The sequence below is a fragment of the Muscardinus avellanarius genome (genome assembly GCF_963383645.1).
Source record: "Muscardinus avellanarius genome assembly, chromosome: 3".
In the NCBI taxonomy this organism is placed as follows: Eukaryota; Metazoa; Chordata; class Mammalia; order Rodentia; family Gliridae; genus Muscardinus; species Muscardinus avellanarius.
This window is the reverse complement of record NC_137788.1, coordinates 22,807,033-22,829,532: the sequence shown is the minus strand read 5'-3', so window position 1 is coordinate 22,829,532 and position 22,500 is coordinate 22,807,033. Positions and strand designations below refer to the sequence as shown.

Here is a 22,500-nt window from a genome sequence, read left to right as displayed (position 1 = left end):
TTTATGTGACTTGTTACAAGTATACAAAATAGATGTTATAACTTGGTCGTCAATTTGTTAACTTTTCAATTTCATAGTGTTGCCAAAAGGGGAAAAAAAAATAGTATGTGAATTCCTACAGTCTTTTATGTCTGTGGTGCTGGGGATTATTGAACCTACGGCCTTAAACCGGCTAGGCAAGCATTCAACCACTGAGTTGCGTCCCTAAACCAGTGTGATTGTTTCTTGCAGTTCACTTTGAAGTCATTTTGTTGCCGGCTTCTTGAATTCACCTAGCACTCACCTCTCATGAGTGTCTATAAACCTCCCTCAGGAGCATTTGGTTTTGGAAACAGCCATCTGTGATCTTGTTTGCACAGGATAGGTAAATGATTTTTCTACGCCTTTATCATTCAGTGGCCCAAAAGGAATTTGTATAAAAGGTCTTGGAACAAAACTCATCATAATTTTGGGCAAATGATGTAATAAGTGAATTGAAAATGTTTTGGAGTAACACAAATGTTATCTTATTTTTTTTTTTTAGACAAGTTACATTACTAGTGTATAATTAAACTAGGCCTTAAAATCTAATTCTGGGCTGGACGTGGTGGCTCACACTTGTAATCACAGCATTTGAGAGGCTGAACAGGAGGATTGCGGTTCACAGACAGCCTCAGCTACTTAGGCCCTCCACAAGTTAATAAGACTGTGTTTTAAAATAAAGAATAAAAAATAAGGTAGGGGGTGTAGCTCGGAGGTCGAAGGCCCCTGGGTTCCATCCCCAGACCTGCAAAAAATAAAATAAAATAAAGAATAAGCCAGATTTGGTGGCGCATGCTTGTAATCCCAGCATTTGGGAGGCTGAGACCAGAGGATCGCGGTTCACGGACAACCTGTTACTAGGCGAGGCCTTTCACAACTCAGTGAGATCCTGTTTCAAAAATAAAAAGAATAAAAAATTTGGCTGGGGGTGTAGCTCGGAGATACAATGCCCCTGTGTTCCATCCCGAGTACTGCAAAAAAAAAAAGAAAAAAAAAAAATCTAGGGAGCGAGTATGGTGAAGCATTCTGCAACTTTTGAGATCTTGTTTCAAAATAAAGAATAAAAAATAGGGCTGGGGGTGTAGCTTGGATGTAGAATGCCCCTGAGTTTCATCCCCAGTACCACACACACACACACACACACACATCAAATTTAGGGTAGGGATGTGGTGTAGTAGTGAAGGATGTGCTGTGCAAGGCCCTGGGTTTGATTCCTAGCACCACAAACAAAAAAGACTTGGATAGGAGTCGAAACACCTGAAATCAAGTCTCAACTGCAGTGTAGTATGTGGCTGCAGGCAATGTTGTCTGTGATGTCTAATTCTAGTTGTCCCAACCTGTAAAATTAGAATAAAATGACTATTTCATATGATTAATTCTTTCTTTATTTATTTATTTTGCAGTACTGGGAATTGAATCTAGGAGCATTCTACTTGTGAGCTACACCCCAACCCTATTATTATTTTTTTTTTGTGGTACTGGGGATGGAACCCAGGGGCATTCTACCTCCAAGCTACACCTCTAGCCCTATTTATTCTTTATTTTAAAATAGGGTCTCACTGAGTTGCAAAGTGCCTGAGTAGTCGAGGCTGTCCTTGAACTGTGACCCTCCTGTCTCAGCCTCCCAAATGTTGGGATTACAAGTGTGTACCACCACACCCGGCTCCCAGCCCTATAATTTATCCTTTATTTTGAAACAGAGTCTCACTAAGTTTCGGAGGGCTTCACTAAGTAGTTGAGGTTGTTCACAAACCTGTGATCCTCCTGACGCAGCCTTCCAATCACTGGAATTATAAGCATGCACCACCACAGTGGGCTTGATGAGTCCTTTTAAACCATTTTTTTAGTGGTTCTGGAGATTGAACTCAGGGGCTTTCTACCTCTGAGCTACACCCCCAGCCCTATTTTATTTTTATTTGGAAACAGGGTCTCACTACATTGATGAGTCTCACTCCTTGCTGAGGCTGTCCTGAAACCTGTGATCCTCCTGTCTGAGCTTCCCAAATGCTGGGATTATAAGCGTGCACCACTACTCCCGGCTTTGCTTTGTGTGTGTGCGTGTGTTACTGGGGATGGAGTCCTGTGGCCTTCTCCCTCTGGGCTACACCCCAACCTATTTTATATTTTATTTGGAAACAGGGTCTCACTAATTTTCTGAGAGCCTCACTCAGTAGCTGAAGCTGGCCAGGAACTCGTATCCTCCTGTCTCAGCCTCTCAAGTACTGGAATCACAAGCATGCATCACCACACTCTGCTTCTTGCATGGTTTTACACTGTCTGTGAGTTCCCTGTTTTAGGGATCTGACTAATTCATTTTAGCAGATAAGCAGATTCAATCCCTCTACCACCTTCTAGACAGTAGAAGAAGGCATCAGACACACAGTTCACTTATGACAATTTATTATCTGTTTTCAGCACACAGAACAAATATTAATTAAACCAGAATTTTGTCTGTGTGGAAGTGGGCCAAGATATGTGCCATTCTATGGGGAACTATGTGCACTCAATCATCATCCTTTAGATGTTTTATCTTCTGCTTGTGCCGCTCAATTTCTTTCTGCAGACGCTCAATCTCCTTCTTATGATGAACAATCTCATCTTCGTGGTGCTTCTTCAAGGATGCCAGCTGTTCTTTTGTCTTCTCTCTACAAGGACACAGTGGCTCAGGGTTGGATTCCAATCCTTCACCCCAGAGATCAAGCATAACCTGCAACTTACCTGAGGCACAGGACAGATGTCCTATCTCCCGGGAGTCTGGCTGGCCCTCTCTCCTATCCTTAACTCCTGGAGTGGAAGAGTTTCCAACCCAGGGGCTTTCCAGGGTATACTCCCAGACATATTTTTTAATATTTTTATTTGGCAACAGGGTCTCACATTATGTTACTGATAGCCTCCTAAGCTGCTGAGGCTGGCTTCGAACCTGCTTGATCCTCCTGTCTCAGCCTCCTAAGTACTGGGATTATAAGTGTGTACCACCAAACCTGGCTTGGGCTGCCATTTTAAGGAGGATCATAAAAACAATTCCATTTTCTTACTATTAGTGCCTGAAACTTCATCACTACGAGCTATTCTTTTCTGACTCTTGTTGTTGTAGGACGGGTTAAACCCATAAGCATTCAATCTCCAAGCTACCCCAGCCCTTTGTATTTTTTTTTTGTTGTTGTTGTTGTTTTTTTGAAACAGGGTCTTGCTTTGTTGCTGAGAGACTTTGGCTAAGGCTGTCCTCAAACCTGCAACACGCCTGTCTCAGCTTCCTAAATACTGGAATTGCAGGCATGTTTGATCATGCTCAACTCCCAGCCACCACCTTTTGTGGTGTTGGGGATTGAACCCAGGGGCATTCTACTTCCGAGCTATACCTCTATCTCAATTTTATTTTTTTGCACAATATTGGGGATGGAATCCAGGGACATTCTACCTCCAAGCTACACCCCCAACCCTATTTTTTATTCTTTATTCTGAAACAGGGCCTCACTGAGTTGCAAAGGTCCTCACTAAGTAGCTGAGTCTTGCCGCGAAACCACAATCGTGATCCTCCTGTCTCAGACTCCCAAGTACTGGGATTACAAGCATGTGTCACCACACAGAGCTCCCAACCTCTTTAAATCTGAAACAGGATCTGGCTAGGCTGCTGATAATCTCATAAAGTTGCTTAGGATGGCCTCGAACCGGAGACTATTTTGTCTCAGCCTCCCAAGTACTGGAATTATAGGCATGTGCCACCAAGACTAGCTCAGATACTCAGATTTTTTTTTTTTTTTTTTTTTTTTTGGTGGTACTGGGGATTGAATCTAGGAGCATTCTACCTCAAAACTACACCCCCAGACAGATTTCTTTTTCTTTTTCAGTAGTGGGGATGGAACCCAGGGGCATTCTACCTCAGCTACACCCCTAACCCTATTTTTTAATTTTTATTTACTTTGATACAGGATCTCACTGTGTTGCAAAGGACTTCACTATGTAGCTGAGGCTGTCCTCGAACCACGATCCTCCTGTCTCAGCCTCCCAAATGCTGGGATTACAAGTGTGTGCCACCATGCCCAGCTCCAGATTTCATTTTACTTTTTAAAATTTTTATTTTATTTCAGTACTGGAGATGGAACCAGGGGCCTTCTACCTCTGAGCTACACCCCCAGCCCTATTTTTATTCTTTATTTTGAAACAGGGTCTCACTGGGTTGCAAAGGGCCTCACTAAGTAGCTGAGGCTGGTTGCAAACCACGATCCTCCTGTCTCAGCCTCCCAAGTGCTGGGATTATCAGCATGCGCCACCATGCCCGGCTCTTCATTTTTATTTCGAAACAAGGTCTTGCTAGGTTGATGAGGGGAAATAAAAAAAAAAAAAAGGACCAAAGAGGTACGCTTAAGGAACCAAACATTCATCCCAATTTGTTTAAGGCTTTCTTTGCCTCGACAAATGCACAGTCCACAGTAAAGGCCCAAAAGAGGCCTCTTGCATGCACAGTGTCCAGCAGCTCAATTTAGGTTTCTGGAAAAAGGCAGGATGTGGTGTTGCGTGCCTGTAATCCCAGTACTTGGGAGACTGAGATAGGATTATACGTTTGAGGACAGCCTCAATAAGTAATGAGACTCTCAGTAACCAAATGAGACCCTATTTCAAAACAGAGAATAAAATTAGGTTAAGGAGAAGGGTGTAGCTCAGAGATAGAATGCCCTGGGTTTAGACCCCAGTCACACACACACAAACATAGGTTCAGCCACATTTAGGCCTGTTTTCCTTTACTATAAAATGTAGAGGTCGTCCTAGTACTTAGGAGGCTAAAACAGGAGGATCACAAGTTCAAAGGTAGCCTTCGCAACTTAGGTCCTCAGCAACTTAGTGAGACCCTGTTTCCAAATAAATAAAATAGGGCTGGATGTAGCAGAGAGGCAGAATGTCCCTGGGTTCGATTCCCAGTACCATCACCAAAAAAAAAAAAAAAAAAAAAAAAGTAGAGGTCCAATTAGAGGGTCTCTTAGGTTCTCTGGTATGGCAGGTGCCATTGTAATCATTATTGTTTGGTTGGTGTTGTTGGAGATAGAACCAAACCCTGGGCATCCTGCATGCTAACACTTAACTACACTCCACGGTACTGTGTACAAGGCACAGACCAAAGAAGGAAAAAGAAGCAAGATTAGTTTCTGCTCCCCAGTGTGGACAGAAGTCAGTTAAAGATAACCCCAGGCTGGAAAAAGGAGGAGATAGGCCCAGCCCACTCCCTACTCCTAAACAGGAGAGAGTAATCTACAGCCCCGGGTCTGGGTTGTGCTGAGTAGGGCAAAAGTCTCCAGGAGGGGGTGGAGTCCAACCTGGAGCAGGTGCTACCAGTTCCAGCGACCCACTCACTCTGATGGAGACACGCTGGGGTCTACAAAGGGCTGCGAGGGTCTAAGGACTTAGGGAATCAACACGGGTTTGTAAGCGAAGGCGTGTGGGGGCCTGATGAGTGAGGGCTTAGGGAGTCACTAAGGTCCGCAAAGCAATGACGGTCGGATTCAGACACCCCACGAAGAATGGGGGGGGGGGACGTTTCGCACCACGCGGGTAGGAGGTTCATCTTGGGCGAGGAGATGGTAAGTGGTAAAAGAGGAGTTGAGCCGTGGGCTAAGAGTTCTGGAGACCAGGCAGAAATGGTTTGGGTTTGGGGGCCCTGGGAGAGCCCTATAGATGGCAACGGTCCGGACCTCAAGGCGTTATTTGATGTAATGGACTCCAGGGCCCAGGAGTCCAGCTAGGAAATGAGGAAACCCAAGCCACCAGGTAAGGATGAGTGGGGCGATTAAAAGCTTAAGAAGGGCTGGAAGGCCCCGGGAGATCGAGGGCTGGACTTGGGACCCGAAGGCCTCACCGGAAGTATCGGTCCTCTTCAGCCTTCTCTCTCTTTCCGAAGGCCCCACCGGCTTCCCGGATGGAGCCAGCGCTCCTGTCAAGATCATCCGACTGCGAAGAGAGACCAGGACATTGGTAAAGATGCAGAAGAAAGATGGGATCCACGCTCGGGGTTGCTGTCGCAGCGCACCTGGTCCATGGCGAAGCCTCGGGTTTGCATGGCCCTCACTCCCCAAACGCCGAGCCGCGCCCGAGCCGCCAACGCCGTGCCTGCCATTGTTCCAGCGCCGCACCTCTCCAGTCACAGGCGTGGCAGCTTCTCTCTGCGCGCTTACCCGAAGGACGGCCCCACAGCCAGTACGCTCGGCCAAGGGGCGGGATGAATGCGGGACTAGCGAATCGGGAGGGAGAGGAGGAGGGGTTATGAAGTCCACAGCGAATGCAAAACAGGGGGCGTGTCTATTCTAAGCCAATCTCTAACAAGGGCTCGGATGTCGAAGGACTGGAGAAAACTGATGTGAGCTGGTTTGGAGAGGAGGGTAGTGCTGTCAGAAACGGAAATTTCAGCTCTTTGACCCATCAGAATGAACCGTGGAGTCTACCGTTTCCCCACAATTCCCATCCTAAAGTCAATATTATTAAAATGTTGTTAAAAACTCGAAATATTTTTCTGGCCTACTGGCATCAATAAAGGTGGGGAATATAAGGTTTGGGGGAGCAATTTCTGGGATGCTGAGGTCCAGACACTGACCTCCAACACGCCTCGACTTATACATAGAAAGTAATATTCATCTCTTAGGAGGTGTCGGTGTTCTTTTATTGCATTGACATTTCATTCTCAAGTCTCAACTTACATTTCACCTTCGCAGAGAACTTCCCTGACCTTAGTCATTCTGTCATCAGCGGTTTTATTATATAATGGCCCTACTTTCTTCTCTCCACATTTTAACCTTGTAAACTCATCGGGGCCTTAATCAAATAGGCAGTGAATTGGTTTTTGTGAACGGCATTAAAATGTTGTTGAAGCCGGGCATGGTGGCACAAGCTTATAATCCTAGTACTAGGGAGGCTGAGACAAGAGGATCGCAGGTTTGTGGCCAACCTCAGCAACTTGTGAGGTCCTCTGCAACTTAGTGAGACCCTTTTTCAAAATAAAGAATAAAAAATCGGGCTGGGAGTGGAGCTCAGAGGTAAAATGCCCCCTGGGTTCTATCCCCAGTAACACACACACAAAAGAAATGTTGAGTGGACTTGATAATCAAACTTTTTTTTTTTTTTTTGGTGGCACTGGGGTTCCTGGAAACCTACTACCTCTGGGCTACACTCCCAGACCTATTTTTTATATTTTTTATATTTGGAAACAGGGTCTCTTAAGCCAGTGAGGTTGGCTTCGAACCTGTTTGATCCTCCTGTCTCTGCCTCCCAAGCACTGGGATTACAAGCATGGGCTACCACGCCCGGCGATAATCAAACTTTTGATAATGTGGTTCAATGGAATGAAAAAATAACATCAATAGGAGTCTAAGGCTTTGCCCTTCCCCCATTCATCTAATAAAAGTCAAGAAGACAAAGGTAGTCTTGAACTTCATGCAATTTACAGCTCTAGCCTATGTTATTTTCTCTCTGTGGGCCCAGTTTCTTTTCCTTCAGACAAGAGAGTTTGGTCAGATAATTTATTTTATTCATTATTATAAAAATGCCTTTGTAGCCAGGTGCCATGGCACATGCCTGTAATCCCAATTCTTGGGAGGCTGAGACAGGAAGATAGTAGGTCCCAGGCCGGCCTCAGCCACTTAGTGAGACCCTAAGCAAATCTTTAAGACTCTGTTTCAGAATAAAACACAATATAAGGTTTAAGTATAGCTCAGAAGTAGAATGACTCTGGTTTCAATGAACTAGAAAAAAAAGGCCTTTATCTTCTATGAAATAGAACTGTTTGTTTGTTTGTTTGTTTGTTTTGCAGTACTGGGGATTGAACCCAGAGGCATTCTACCTCTGAGCTACACCCCCAGCCCTATTTCCATTCTTTATTCGGAAACAGGGTCTCACTAAGTTGTGGAGTGCCTAAGTAGCTGAGGATGGCCAGGAACCTGCGATCCTCCTGTCTCGGCCTCCCAAGTACTGGGATTACAAGTGTGCACCACCACACCCGGCTAGAACTGGTTTTTGTTATCATGTGTGTCCGTGTATTTATGTGTGTGTGTGTGTGTGTGTGTGTGTGTGTGTGTGTGTGTGTTACTGAGAATTGAACTCAAGGGCATTTTATCTCTGAGCTATATTTCTTTTTTGTCTGTGTTGTACTGGGGATAGAACCCAGGGTCATTCTATCTCTGAACTACACTACCAGCTCCATTTTTTTTTTTTTTTTGGGTGTGTGGTATTGGGGTGGAACCCAGGGGCTTTTCTACCTCTGGGCTATACTCCCAGACCTATTTTATATTTTATTTGGAAACAGGGTCTCACTAAGTTGCTGAGAGCCTCACTAAGTAGCTGAGGCTGGCTTCGAACGTGTGTGATCCTCCTGTCTCCAGCCTCCCAAGCACGGGGATTATAAGCATGTACCACCACGCCTGGCCCTCAGCCCCATTTTTTATTCTTTAATTTGAAACAGGGTCTCACTGAATTGTAAAGAATCTCACTAAGTAGCTGAGGCTGTCTGTGAACCGTGATCCTCCTGTCTCAGCCTCTCAAATGCTGGGATTATAATCATGCCCCACCATGACCAGCCTAAGCTATATTTCAAGCCCTTTTTATTTTATTATTTGGAAACAAGGTCTCACTAAGTTGCTGACTGCCTCACTAAGTTGTTGAAGTTGGCTTCAAACATTCAATTCAGCCTTTTAAGTACTGGGACTAGAAGCGTGTGCCACCACACCTGGCTGCTCATCACCTTTTGTTGAGAAAATAACAGCCCTTTTTTATATGATTTATGTGGGAGGAAATATCTGCCCTGCATGTTTTCAAGTGATCATTGCAGAAAGCTTACAAACACACACACACACACACACACACACACACACACACACACACACACACTGGGTGTTATAGCCCTATAATCCCTGCTACTTGGAAGGCTCAAGCAGGAGGACTGCGTGTTACAGACCAGCCTCAGAAATTTAGTGAGACCCTGTTTCAAAAACAAAACGTAAAATAGGGCAGGGACTGTAGCTCAGATGCAGAATTCCCCTGGGTTCAATCCTTAACATCAGTAAAACCCAAACCCAAACCAAACCAAACCAATCAAAACAAAACACAAGAAGGGCTGAGGACATAGCTCAGTGGTAGAGAGCCCCTGGGTTCAATTCCCAGTACCAAAATAAAACCAAAGAAAAGCAGCACAGCAACAAGAAGCAGGTACTAAAATAAATATATGTGCATGCATATTTATAGCAGCACTATTTCACATGATCCCCCTGACTCAGCCTCCCAAGTACTAGATTACAGGCGTGTGTCACCAGGCCCTGCTCCAGCCCTACTAAAAAAAAAATTTTTTTTATATGGAGATTAAACCAAGGGGCATTCTGTCTTTTAGTTACACCCCCAACCCTATTTTTTTTTTTTTTCGGTACTGGTGATGGAATCCAGGTGCTATCTACCTCTGAACTACACCTCTACCCTTATTTTTTAATTTGTTGTTGTTGTTGTTGTTGTTGTTGTTGTTTTGTGGTACTGGGGGTGGAATCTAGGGGCTTTCTACCTCCGGGCTATACTTCCAGACCCATTTTATTATTTATTTATTTATTTATTTATTTATTTATTTTTTGGTGGTAGTAGGGGTGGAACCCAGAGGCTTTCTATCTCCGGGCTATACTCCCCAGACCTATTTTATATTTACTTGGAAACAGGGTCTCACTAAGTTGCTGAGAGCCTCACTAAGTAGCTGAGGCTGGCTTTGAACCTGTGCGATCCTCCTGTCTCAGCGTCCCAAGCACATGGATTACAAGCGTGCTCCACACGCCCGGCTGTCCCATTTTATATTTTATTTGGAAATAGGGTCTCACTAAGTAGCTGAGGCTGGCTTTGAACCTGTGCAATCCTCCTGTCTCAGCCTCCCAAATGCGGAGATTACAAGCATGCGCCACCACACCCGGCTTTTTTTTTTTTTTTTTTTCCGGTCCGGGGATGGAACCCAGGGGCTTTCAACCTCCGAGCTACACTCCCTGCCCTATTTTTTATTCTTTATTTTGAAACCAGGTCTCACTAAGTTGCAGAGGGCCTCACTAAATAGTAGTTGAGGCTGTCCTTGAACCAAGATTCTCCTGTTTTGGCTTCCCAAATGCTGGGATTACAAGCATGTGTGCCACCACGCCCAGCTCCCAGCCCTATTTTTAATTTTATTTTGAAACAAGTTCTCACTAGGTTGACAGGAGTCTCACTATTTCCTGAGTTTGCCCTCAAACCTAGGATCCTCCTGTTTTAGTCTTTCAAGTACTGGGATCAGAGTTGTGCACCCAGCTCAGATCTCCATTTGAGGTGGTTTATTTTATTTTGTATTGAGTACTGAACTCAGAGACATTGTACCTCTGAGTTGCATCCCAGTTTTATTTTATTCTTTATTTTGAAACAGGGTATCACTAAATTACAGAGGCCTTCAGTAAAATGCTGAGCCTGGTCTAGAACCTGTGGTCCTTTTGTCCAGCCGCCTAAAAACTGGGATTACAAGTGTGCACCACAAAGCCCAGCTGAGGCAACTTTAGAGATAGTGCTTGCACAACATTGCCAATATACTAAAAACCACTGAATTGTGCACTTTCAACTGGCTATTTTATGTTAAGGGTACTTCACCTCAGGTTTAAAAACAAGCTCACAACCAGGCGTGGTTTGTAATCCCCGTACTTGGGAGGCTGAGACAGGAGGATCTCAGGTTCACAACCAGCCTCAGCTGCTTAGTGAGGCCCTCTGCAACTTAGTGAGACCCATTTCAAAATAAGAAATAAAAACTAGGGCTGGGAGTGTAACTCTGAGGTAGACTTCCCCGGGGTTCAAAAAATAGGGCTGAGGGTGTACAGCTTGGAGGTAGAACAAGCACAGAGGGCCGTGGACCCTTTAAGGGTGGGGGGGTGGGGGCGGAAAGGGAGGCGGGGCCGGGCGTGGAGGCGGGGCCAGGGGCGGACCCGCGAGGTCACGTGAGGCGGCGCCTGCGCAGGAGGGTCACGTGGTGTCTGCGCCGGGGAAATGGCGGCTTCGGGAGAAAGCGGGGCTTCGGGCGGCGGAGGGAGCACCGAGGAAGCTTTTATGACCTTCTACAGTGAGGTGATCACAGAGTGGGGGGCAGTGGGCCTGGGATGACCCCGCTCGGCTTCCTTTCTCTGTGAGCCGAGGCAGTGGGCCGCCTGGCCCGGACGGTTGGCGGGCTCCTCTAGTCTGGCCTTCGGGGCACTGGGGATCTGGGGACTGTGTGTGTTTCATCCCAGATTGTTAGCTGCTGGGGGGTCTTGGGGGAGTGTGTGTGTGTACGTGTGCGTGTGTGTGTGTGTATCAGGTGTTAGCTGTTGGGGGATCCCTCCGTAAGTCGGGGGGATCGTGAGTGCAGCCAGCGAGGTGCCAGGCGCGGGCAGAGTGCCCCAAGACCTAGAGTGGTGAACTGGCAGCGGCTGGGCCTTTCCTGGGGGTGACTTAGTTGTCCAGGCCTGTGTTTTTATCCAGAACTCAGCCCTTCTCTCACTCCTCTCTAATGGGTTGTATTACGGTATTTCTTGCGATTCATCAACTCCAGATACTCTGCATCATGACTGGCAGGCAGACATCCCCCCCCCCATTTTACAGGTAACGAACCTGAGGTGTGTGGAGGGGAGGTAATTTGTTGGGGGTCTTATAGCAGGTCCCAGCTTGGTGTCATATTAGGACGGGAGTAAGCTTGGTCTAGTTTACTGTTGCATCTCCAGCGTATATATGTAGGAAATATGTAGTGCATACTTCCTCAGTGTTGAGCAAATGAATGAATAAACAAAAACAAACAAACAAAAAACACTCCATTTGGAGTCAGAGGCCCTCAGATTGAAGTCTTGCAAGGCTCATTGGGATTGAATTCCTTGAGGGAACTAATTTTGACGGTCTCCAGTTTACAGGTCATTAAACAAGGAACTTAATACCAGAATTTCCATGAGGATTAAAAAAGTTAACATATAAAGAAAGTTTCAGGCCAGGCGTGGTGGCACACGCTTGTAATCCCAGCATTAGGGAGGCTGAGACAGGAGGATTGCGGTTTGCAGACAGCCTCAGCTACTTAGTGAGGCCCTCTAACTTAGTGAGACCCTGTTGCAAAATAAAGGATAAAAAATAGGGCAGGGGATGTAGCTCTGAGATCAAATGTCCCTGGGTTCCATCCCCAGACCCGCAAAAAAAAAAAAAAAAAGGAAAAAAAGTTTTTAAAAATATGAGGCACCACAAAGCGTCTTTCTCAGTTATGGTAAAGCTGAAGCTGGGCATGGTGGATCATGCTTGTAATTCCAGTATTTGGGAGGCTGAGAGCAGAGGACCCTACTTTTGGGGCCAGCCTCAGCAGCTTAGGCCCCTGCAAGTCAGAGAAACGTTGTTTCAATATAAAAAATAAGGCGGGACATGGTGGCCCACATTTGTAATCCCAATACTTTCCAAGCTGAAACAGAGGAGGATTGCAGGTTCGAGGACAGCCTCAGCAAGTAGTGAGCCTCTCACTAACCTAGACCCTGTTTCCAAGTAAAAATAAAATAGGGCTGGGAGTGTAGCTCAGAGGTAGAATGCCCTGGGTTCAATCCCTAGTACCAAAAAAAAAAAAAAAAAAAAAAGCAAGGCTGAAGATGGGGTGTCTCAGTACTAGGGACTAAACCCTAGTACATAACCTACCTACCTCCTAGCCATAACCCCAGCCCATTTAATACACACATGCATACATACATGGGATGAAACCCAGGGGCATTCAACCTCCGAGCTACACCCCACCCCTATTTTTTATTCTTTATTTTGAGACAGAGTCTCACCAAGTTGTAAAGGGCCTAAGTAGCTGAGGCTGTCTGCCAACCAGGATCCTCCTGTCTCAGCCTCCCAAGTACTGGGTTACAGACATGCACCACCATGCCCTGCTCAACCCTAGTCCTTTAAAATTTTTAGTTGAAACAGGGTTTCAATTAAACCAAGTTGCTGAAGCTGGTCTGGAACCTGTCATCCTCTCTAAGACTCCCAAGTACTAGGATTGCAGGCCTGAGTCACTGTACCTTACTTGGTATCTCTTAAGTTGAACCCAGGGGTTCTAACTCTGAGCTACAGTTTTTATTTTGAAGCTGGGTCTCATCAGTTTGCTGAGAGTTTCACTAAATCGCAGAGGCTGGCCTTGAACCTCTTATGCTCCTGTCTCAGCCTCCCAGGTTCTGGGATTATGGGCATGCACCACCACACTCAGCTGTTTGGGTGTGGATTTGAGGAATTTACCTGAGCTATATTCAAGTATCTAACCCAGGCTGTGAGCTACTTAATATTTGGGACCATGTCACATTCATTATTTATTTTTGATATTTGTAACAGTACTTGTTACGTAATATTTTTTTTCATTGTTTTAAACTCAAGAAGAAGCTGGGCATGGTAGTGGCCATGCTTGTAATCTCAGTACTTGGGAGGCTAAGGCAGGAGGATCACAGGTTCACTGCCAGTGTTTGCTACTTAGTGAGGTTCTCCACAACTTAGTGAGGCCCTGTTTCAAAATAAAGAGTAAAAGCCGGGCGTGGTGGCGCACGCTTGTAATCCCCGCGCTTGGGAGGCGGAGACAGGAGGATCGCGCAGGTTCGAAGCCAGTCGCGCTGGCGTAAGAGACCCTGTTTCCAAATAAAAATATAAAATAGGTCTGGGAGTGTAGCCCGGAGGTAGAAGGGCTTCCAGGAACCCCAGTACCACAAAAAAAAAAAAAAAAAAGTAAAAGATAGGGCTGGGGATATAGCTTAAGAATGCCCCTGATTCCATCCCCAGTACTACAAGCAATAAATAAATAAAATAAAAAACTGGGAATTCGCACTTTATACTCTGTCCTTTATTTTGTGTGGAACTGGAGATTGAACACACAAATGCTCTGCTTCTGAGGTACACCTATTTTTTTTATTGTTATTTTGAAACAAGTCCTCCCTAATTCGCGGGGGATCTTGCAGAGTCGCTGAGGGCCTGGCTAAGTTTCTGAAGCAGTCTTAACCTTTCATCCTCCTGTCTCAGTCTCCTAAGAACTGGGATCAGGTGTGTGACCGTGCCCTGATTACTCTATCCCTTTTTTTTTTTTTTTTTTGGGTACTGGAGGTTGAACCCAGGGGTCCATTTGTGTGTGTGTGTGTGTGTGTGTGTGTGTGTGTGTGTGTGTTACTGAGGAGTGAACTCAAGGGCATTCTACCTTTGAGGTACACCTCCAGCCTGATTTTATTCTTTCTTTTTTTCTTTTTTTTTTTTTTTAAATTGTGGTGCTGGTTATGGAACCCAAGGGTTTTATACCTCTGAGCTGTACCCCCAGCCCTATTTTTTATTTTTTATTTTGAAACAGGGTCTCACCGAGTTGCAAAGGGCCATACTAAGTAGCTGAGGCTGTCTGCAAACCTGGATCCTCCTGTCTCAGCGTCCCAAATGCTGGGATTACAAGCGTGCACCACAATGCCCGACAATTTTTATTCTTTATTTTGAAACAGGGTCTCCCTAAGTTGCAGAGGGCTACTCGAGGTTGCTGAGGCTGGCAGGGAACCTGTGAGCCTCCAGAGTACCAAGATTACAAGTATGGGCCACCACATCCAGGTTACACAGGGGTTCATTCCAACCACAAAAGTGAAAAATATAGACTTAGCAATTGCACTGGAACTTGTTTATTCATTCTCTCCCTCTCCAAGCTACACTTTCAGACTTTTTATTTTTGGTTTTGAAGCAGGGTCTCAGGCGGTTGCTGAGTGTTGCTAAGGCTATCCTTGTGTCCTTGATCCTCCTGTTTCAGCCTCCCAGGTACTGGATCCCAGACATGTGCTAATCTCCATCTCTTTCTCTCTCCCTTTCTTTCTCTCTCTTTGTGGTACTGGGCATTGAACCCAGAAGGCATTCTATCTCCAAGCTATACTCCCAGCCCCATTTTATTTTCATTTTGAAACAAGATCTCGCTAGGTTGATGCGAATCTCACTAGTTGTTAAGGCCATACTCAAACCTGCAATCCTCAGGTCTCAGCCTCCCAATTACTGGGAATTACAGGCGTGTGTCACCATGCCTGGCTCAACCAGTGTTTACTGAGCACTCTCCGTATACTACTATTCTGTGTAGGTGTTGGTATGTGGCAGTGAATAATAGGTAAAAATCTTGTCTTCATAGAGTTTGCATTCCAGAAATATAGACCATAAAACATATACAGTGTATTGTCAAGTAGTAATAAGTATTATGAGGAAAAATAAGTCTAGGAAAGACACCCCCTGCCCTATTTTTTTATTCTTTAGTTTGAAACAGTGTCTCACTGAGTTGCATAGGGCCTCAATAAGTAGCTGAGGCTGTTCGTGAATCGCAATCCTCCAGTCTCAGCCTCCCAAATGATGGGATTACAAGTGTGCACCACTACACCTGGCTATTCTTTTTTTTTTTTTTTTGGGGGTGGTACTGGGGGTAGAATCCAGGGGCTTTCTACCTCTGGGCCATATTCCCAGACCCATTTTATATTTTATTTGTAAACAAGGTCTCACTAAGTTGCTAAGAGCCTCACTAAGTAGCTGAGGCTGCCTTCGAATCTGCGCAATCCTCCTGTCTCAGCCTCCCAAGCGCGGGGATTACAAGCTTGCACCACCATGCCTGGCTTCTATTCTTTATTTTTGAAAAAGGGTCTCACTGAGTTGCAGAGGGCCTCACTAAGTAGTTGAGGCTGGCTACGAACCACAATTTTCCTGTCTCAGCCTTCCAAATGCAGGGATTATAAGCGTGTGCCACCATGCCCAGGTAAGTTTTTATATTATTAAATTTAATAAGTGGTAGCTGTTGTCATTGTTTCTCAGTGTTAACTAAAATATTTTGCACATGATAGACATACAAATAATTGTTTGCTGAACATGTCAACAAGTTTTTTGTTAAGGTAGAAATTCAGTTTATTTTTGAGCTTTACTAATGAAGATTTTAATCTCTTAATTTTAGGTGAAACAAATAGAGAAGAGAGATTCGGTTCTAACGTCCAAAAACCAGATTGAAAGACTGACCCGTCCTGGATCCTCTTACTTCAATTTGAACCCGTTTGAGGTGAGCTGATTGATGTTGCGAGGACCGCTGTGATGTTTGCAGGCAGATATATCAGAACACACAACTAACTTGTATTAGTTGAAACTGAGAAGTGTGGCAGAGTGATGGGATTTGTGTAGTAAATAGGTTAGTTGTCTTTGCACTTGGGTGATACTTATTCATTTATTCATTTATTATTTATTTATTTATTTATTTATTTATTTATTTTGCGGTACTGGGGATGGAGTCCAGGAGCATTGTACCTCCAGGCTACACCCCCTGCCCTAGTTTTTAGCATTTTTATTTTTATTTATTTTTTGTTGTACTCAGTGGCATTCTACCTCCAAGCTACATCCCCAGCCTATTTTTATTTTTTATTTTGAAAAAGGTTTCACTGCCGGGCGTGGTGGCACACGCTTGTAATCCCCGCGCTTGGGAGGCAGAGACAGGAGGATCGCGCAGGTTTGAAGCCAGCCACGCGCGCTGGCTTAGGAGACCCTGTTTCCAAAATGAAAATGTAAAAATAGGTCTGGGAGTATAGCCCGGAGGTAGAAGGGTTTCCAGGAACCCCAGTACCACCAAAAAATAAAAAAAATAAAAAATAAAAAAGGTCTCACTGAGTTGCAAAGGGCCTCAATAAGCTGTAACTGTCCTTGAACTGCGGTCCTCCTGTCTCAGCCTCCCAAATGCTGGGATTACAAGTGTGCGCCACCATGCCCGGCTATTTTTATTTTTGAAACAGGGTCTCACTGAGTTGCGAAGGGCCTCACAAAGAGTAAGGTCAGCGAACCTCTATCCTCTGGTCTCCACCACCTGAATGCTGGGATTACAAGCATGCACCACCACGCCCGGCTGCACTTGAGTGATTTTACTGGGAAGATCAGTGGAGAGAAACCATGTTAAAGAAAACAAGATGATCTTTGCCCTTCTAAATATTCTCCATCACCTTTTAGAAACCAGATATAACGAGGATTTATTTTCAAGTGTAAAGGGATAGCTTACCCTTTTTTTGTGTGTGTGTTTAGTACTAGACGTGGAAGCCAGGGGCATTCTACCTCTGAGCTACACCCCCAGCCCTGTTTTTTATTCTTTTATTTTGAAACAAGTTCTCACTAAGTTGCAGAGAGCCTCATTAAGTAGCTGAGGCTGTCCACTAATTGTGATTCTCCTGTCTCAGCCTCCCAAATTGTGGGATTTACAAGTGTGCACCACCACACTGGGCTTAGTATCCTTGACTTAAACTACTTATTAAGCCGGGCGTGGTGGCGCACGCTTGTAATCCCCGTGCTTGGGAGGCTGAGACAGGAGGATCGCACAGGTTCGAAGCCAGCCTCAGCTACTTAGTGAGGTTTTCAGCAACATAGTGAGACCCTGTTTCCAAATAAAATATAAAAAAGGTCCGGGAGTATAGCCCGGAAGTAGAAAGCCTCTGGGTTCCACCCCCAGTGCCACCAAAAAAACCCCCCAAAAAATTACTTATTAAAATTTTTGTACCCAGGCGTAGTGGCGCATGCTTGTAACCCCCGTGCTTGGGAGGTGGAGACAGGAGGATTGCGCAGGTTCGAAGCCAGCCTCGCTGGCTTAGGAGACCCTGTTTTCAAATTTAAAAAAAGAAAAAAAAGAAAAAAATATATGTATATAATATATATATTATATATAATTATATATAATATATATATAATAGGTCTGGGAGTATAGCCCGGAGGTAGAAGGGTTTTCAGGAACCCCAGTACCACAAAAAAAAAAAAAAATTTTTTTTTCCTTTCATGACAACAAAAAAATGCCAAATACCTAACAACAACAAAACAAACATCACCAGACTTTATTTTTTATTTTTTTACTTTTTATTTTTTTGCGGTACTGGGGATAGAACCTGGGGGCATTCTACCTCCGAGTAACACTCCCAGCCTCCCAGCCGTGTGTGTGTGTGTGTGTGTGTGTGTGTGTGTGTGTGTGTGTGTGTGTGTGTGTGTGTTTATTGCGGTACTGAGGATGGAACCCAGGGGCATTCTATCTGCAAGCTACACCACCAGCCCTATTTTTTTATAGTATTTTTATATTTATTTTTACTTATTTATTTTGCACTACTGGAGATGGAACCCAGAGGCATTCTACCTCTAAGTTGTACCTCCTGCCCTATTTTTTATTCTTTATTTTGAAACAGGGCCTCACTAAGTAGCTGAGGCTATCCATGAACCACGATCCAGTCTCAGCCTCCCAAATGCTGGGATCACAAGCATGCACCACAATGCCTAGTCTTTTTATTTTATTTATATTTTTACTTTTTTGTGGTACTGGGGATGGAACCCAGGGGCTTTCTACCTCCAGGCTATACTCCCAGACCTATTTTATATTTTATTTGGAAACAGTCTCATTTAGTTGCTGAGAGCCTCACTAAGTAGCTGAGGCTGGCTTCGAACCTGTGTGATCCTCTTGTCTCAGCCTCCCAAGTGCTGAGATTACAAGCGTGCGCCACCATGCCCAGTTCAGTCTTTTTATTTTTGAAACAGGTTCTCACTGAGTTGCAAAGGGCCTCAGTAAATTGTTGAGGCTCTCCACGAACTGTGATCCTCCTGTCTCAGCCTCCCAAATGCTGGGATTACGAGCGTGCATCATCACGCCCAGCTCTAGTTAGCTTTTCTTAGCTTTCTATTTTCTTCCTTTCTCTTGGATTACAGGTGTACCCTGGCTTCTATTATATTTAATTGTATGTCTCTTTAGTCCCCTTGAACCTGACCTCAATTTTCATGACTCTGACCCTTCTCAAGATTATAGGCAAGTTATTTGGTAGCATGTCTCTCCATTTGGGTTTGGGTTTGTCTAATGTGCCCCATTAGATTCTGTTTGTATAACTAAATTGCTGAGGCTGGCCTCAAAAAACAATGATCCTAGCCGAGCATGGTGATGCATGCTTGTAATCCCAGTATTTGGGCGGCTGAGATAGGAGGATCACAGGTCGTGGACAGCCTCAGGTACTTAGGTCCTTTCCAAGTCGGTGAGACCCTGTTTAAAAATAAAGAATCAAAAAATAGGGCTGGAGGTGTAGCTCCGAGGTAGAATGCCCTGAGTTTCATCTCCAGTACTGCAAAAAAAAGAAGGAAGGGAGGGAGGGAGGGAGGGAGGGAAAACCAAACTGGGCGTGGTGGTGCATGTTTGCCCAGTACTTGGGGAGGCTGGACAAGAGGATCGTTTGTTTGTGGCTAGTCTCATCTAGTTATGATGCACTCCACAACATAGTGAGACTCTGTTTCACAATAAAAACTAAAAATAGGGTTAGGGGTATACTAGGTGTGTTTTTTTTTTTGTTGTTGTTGTTGTTGGTGGTGGTTTTTTTGTTTTTGTTTTTTTGCAGTACTGGGGATGGAATACAGGGGACTTCTACCTTCGAGCTACACGATCCTTCTCCTATCTCAGCCTTTCAATCATTCAAAGTATATGCACTGGCTACCATGCCCAACTTGATCAAAATTTTTTATTTTGATGCTCATATTGGCCCAAATTTGGCAAATGAGTTACCTTCTAGTGAAGAATTGTACATAGAGGCTGGTGTGGTGGTGCTTGCCCAAAATCCCAGTTCTTGGAAGGCTGAGACAGGAGGATCACAGGCTCAAGACCAGCCTTAGCAACTTAGCATGACTCTCAGCAACCTAGCAAGACCCTCTTTAAAAAAATGAAAAGGGGCCAGGCGTGGTGGTGCACACTGAGACTGGAGGATCGTGGTTCCTGGACAGCCTCAGCTACTTAGGCCATCTGCAACTTAGTGAGACCCTGTCTCAAAATAAAGAGTAAAAATAAGGCAGGGGGTGTAGCTCGGAAGTCAAATGCTCCTGGATTCCATCCCAGACCCTCAAATAAAAAAAGGGATGCTAGGCATTATGGTGCATGCTTATAATCCCAGTACTTGGGAAGCTGAGACAGGAGGATCATAAGTTCGCAGCCAGCCTCAGTTACTTAGTACAGCCCTCTGCAATTTAGTGAGACCCTGTTTCACAATAAAGAATAAAAAATGGAGCTGGAGATTTAACTCAGAAGTAGAAAGTCCCTGGGTTCTATTCCCAGTACCACAAAATCAAACAATACAGAGAGGTTTTTTTTTGTTTGTTTGTTTGTTTTGCGGTACTGGGGATGGAACCCAGGGGCATTCAACCTCCGGCTACACTCTGTGCTCTATTTTTATTCTTTATTTTGAAACAGGGTCTCACTAAGTTGAGGAGGGCCTCTCTAAGTAACTGAGGCTGTCCGCCAACTGTGATCCTCTGGTCTCAGCCTCTCAAATGCTGGGATTACAAGCGTGCGCCACCACGCCCGGCACAATCCACAGAGTTTATTCTGATTGGCTTTCTTTTTATGGTCATAGTTTTCTTAGCTAATAATGATAAATCTGGATCTTCTATCTTTTGTGTGTGTGTGTGTGTGTGTGTGTGTGTGTGTGTGTGTACACATGTATAATAGTTGATTTCCCTGTATGCAGCCTAAGCCCCTGTAGCTATTCCTTCCCTCCTGTGAAAGCCCTCCTCACCCTGCTTTACTGTGACAAACACTAGGCTGCCGTGTTAAGTTGAAACCCTTCTTAACACACTTGGCTCAAACCTTGCATGCCAACCCACCCTTCCACATAGGTGTGGTCCTTAACTGGCCCTGGTGCCCTGCGCCTTCCCTCTACTTGCAGGGTCTTTCCTCATTACTCTTGGGCTCCAGCATCCCATACTGGTTGATACCTTCCCTGCCATGTTCTGACCATGGCATTGTCCCCCTGGATACCTTCCCCTGTGGATACCTTTCGAACCTGTGATCCTCTTGTCTGAGCCTCCCAAATACTAGGATTACAAGCCTGTGCCACCATGCCTGGCTCTGAAATGTCTATTTTTTTTTTGTTTTGGGGAATTTTTTTGGTACTAGTGCTTGAACCCTGGAGCATTCTACCTCTGAGAACTATCTCCAGCTCCTTTGATTTAACTTAATTTATGTATTTTTGTGGTACTAGGGATTGAATCCAGGGGCATTCTACCTCTGAGCTATACTCGCAGCCCTATTTTTTATTCTTTATTTTGAAACAGGATCTCACCAAGTTGTAGAGAGTTTTACTAAGTAGCTGAGGCTTGCCTCAAACCTGCACACCACCTTTCTCAGCTTTCCAAGTACTTGGATTACAAGGATGCACCACCATGCCCAGCCATTTTTATTTTGAAACAGGGTTCTGCTAAATTCCTGAGATTGCCTTTAACCTGTTGCAGCATCCCAACTACTGGGAATATATATATATATGTGTAGCTCAACAGAAGTTTTAATGCTATCTTAATTGCCTTACTTGTTCTTGTTAAGGGCTATGTAGGTTATAAAGTGACCGTTTCTGCACTGATATGAAAATCAGGTATATGACCTAATTTTTTCTCTATTGAGTTGCCATGCTTTATCTACATTTGCAAAGATAAGGAAAGGGGGCAGTAGTTTTTATTATTTTTATTATTAGTTTTATTATTGTTAGTTTTATTATTGACTGAAGGAGAAATACAGTGTTTTCTCATGATGTTAAAAACGTTTCTCAGCTGCGTGTGGTGGCATATGCTTGTAATTCCAGTACTTGGAAAGCTTAAACAGGAGGATCACAGGTTTAAGGACAGCCTCAGCAACCTAGCCAGACCCTGTTTCCAAAAAAAAAAAAAAAAAAAAAGAAATGAGACTGGGGGTGTACGGAGTTTAATGCTAAGTAAACATACACACAATAAATAGTCATATAGTCATGTCTCTAGAGTCATGGGTATGGCTCAGTGGCAGAACACTTGCCTAGCCTGAGTGAGGTCTTGGTTTCCATCCCCCATACTGCAAAAAAATAAACATGTCTCTTGGTGTAAGGTAAATTATTATTTCCTGATGGAAAGAAAGTTAGCATTATATTAATTGAAAATCCTAAAACAATATAGCTGTTGTCCAGTTATTGCTTTATTATTCATATTTCTGGAGCAATGTTTAGAACTGTACTGGCCAGTATTCAAGAACTCAGGCTAGTGTTCTAAATATACCTTTTTTTTTTTTTTTTTTTGTCGTAGTGATAGGAATTGAATCCAGAGCCTCATGCCTGCTTGGCAAGTGTTCTGCTACTTAGTTGTAGCCCCTTTCCCTAACATACGTATATACATACATACATACATACATACATACATACATACATACAATTATTGAACACCTCTTAAATATAATTTAACAGTTTTGATTTTGATTCTCCAGGTTCTTCAAATAGATCCTGAAGTGACAGATGAAGAAATAAAAAAGAGGTTTCGGCAGGTACAGTACTATTATTTCCATATAGTAGAGTTTGAATCTTTTGACAATCTGTGAAGCACATGATTTTCTTAAGACTTGATATATTTGGGCCCAAATTTAACTTTTTTTTTTTTTTTTTTTGCCGTACTGGGGATGGAACCCAGGGGCTTTTCTACCTCCGGGCTATACTCCTGGACCTATTTTAT

General features: G+C 44.3%; 2 protein-coding genes across 2 annotated transcripts in view; one reads left to right on the top strand and one right to left on the bottom strand.

Annotated features, from left to right (window-relative positions):
* Window positions 1-2,514: 2,514 nt before the first annotated feature.
* Window positions 2,515-6,141, bottom strand: ATP5IF1 (ATP synthase inhibitory factor subunit 1). Its single transcript, XM_080690491.1, has 3 exons — window positions 6,041-6,141; window positions 5,870-5,961; window positions 2,515-2,666 (listed from the first exon to the last, which is right to left on the bottom strand). Exons 1-3 carry the CDS (start codon window positions 6,125-6,127, stop codon window positions 2,525-2,527), a joined length of 321 nt encoding a protein of 106 aa, XP_080546617.1. The 5' UTR covers window positions 6,128-6,141; the 3' UTR covers window positions 2,515-2,524.
* Window positions 6,142-11,025: 4,884 nt separating this feature from the next.
* The window catches only part of DNAJC8 (DnaJ heat shock protein family (Hsp40) member C8), a gene marked incomplete at its 5' end in the record, with an annotated part of 26,568 nt that continues 15,093 nt past the window's right edge, over window positions 11,026-22,500 (top strand). The window contains 3 exons of the mRNA XM_080690373.1: window positions 11,026-11,103; window positions 15,953-16,054; window positions 22,259-22,315. Of these exons, the coding sequence (XP_080546499.1) occupies window positions 11,026-11,103; window positions 15,953-16,054; window positions 22,259-22,315 (237 nt within the window). The remainder of the gene's footprint in view (window positions 11,104-15,952; window positions 16,055-22,258; window positions 22,316-22,500) is intronic.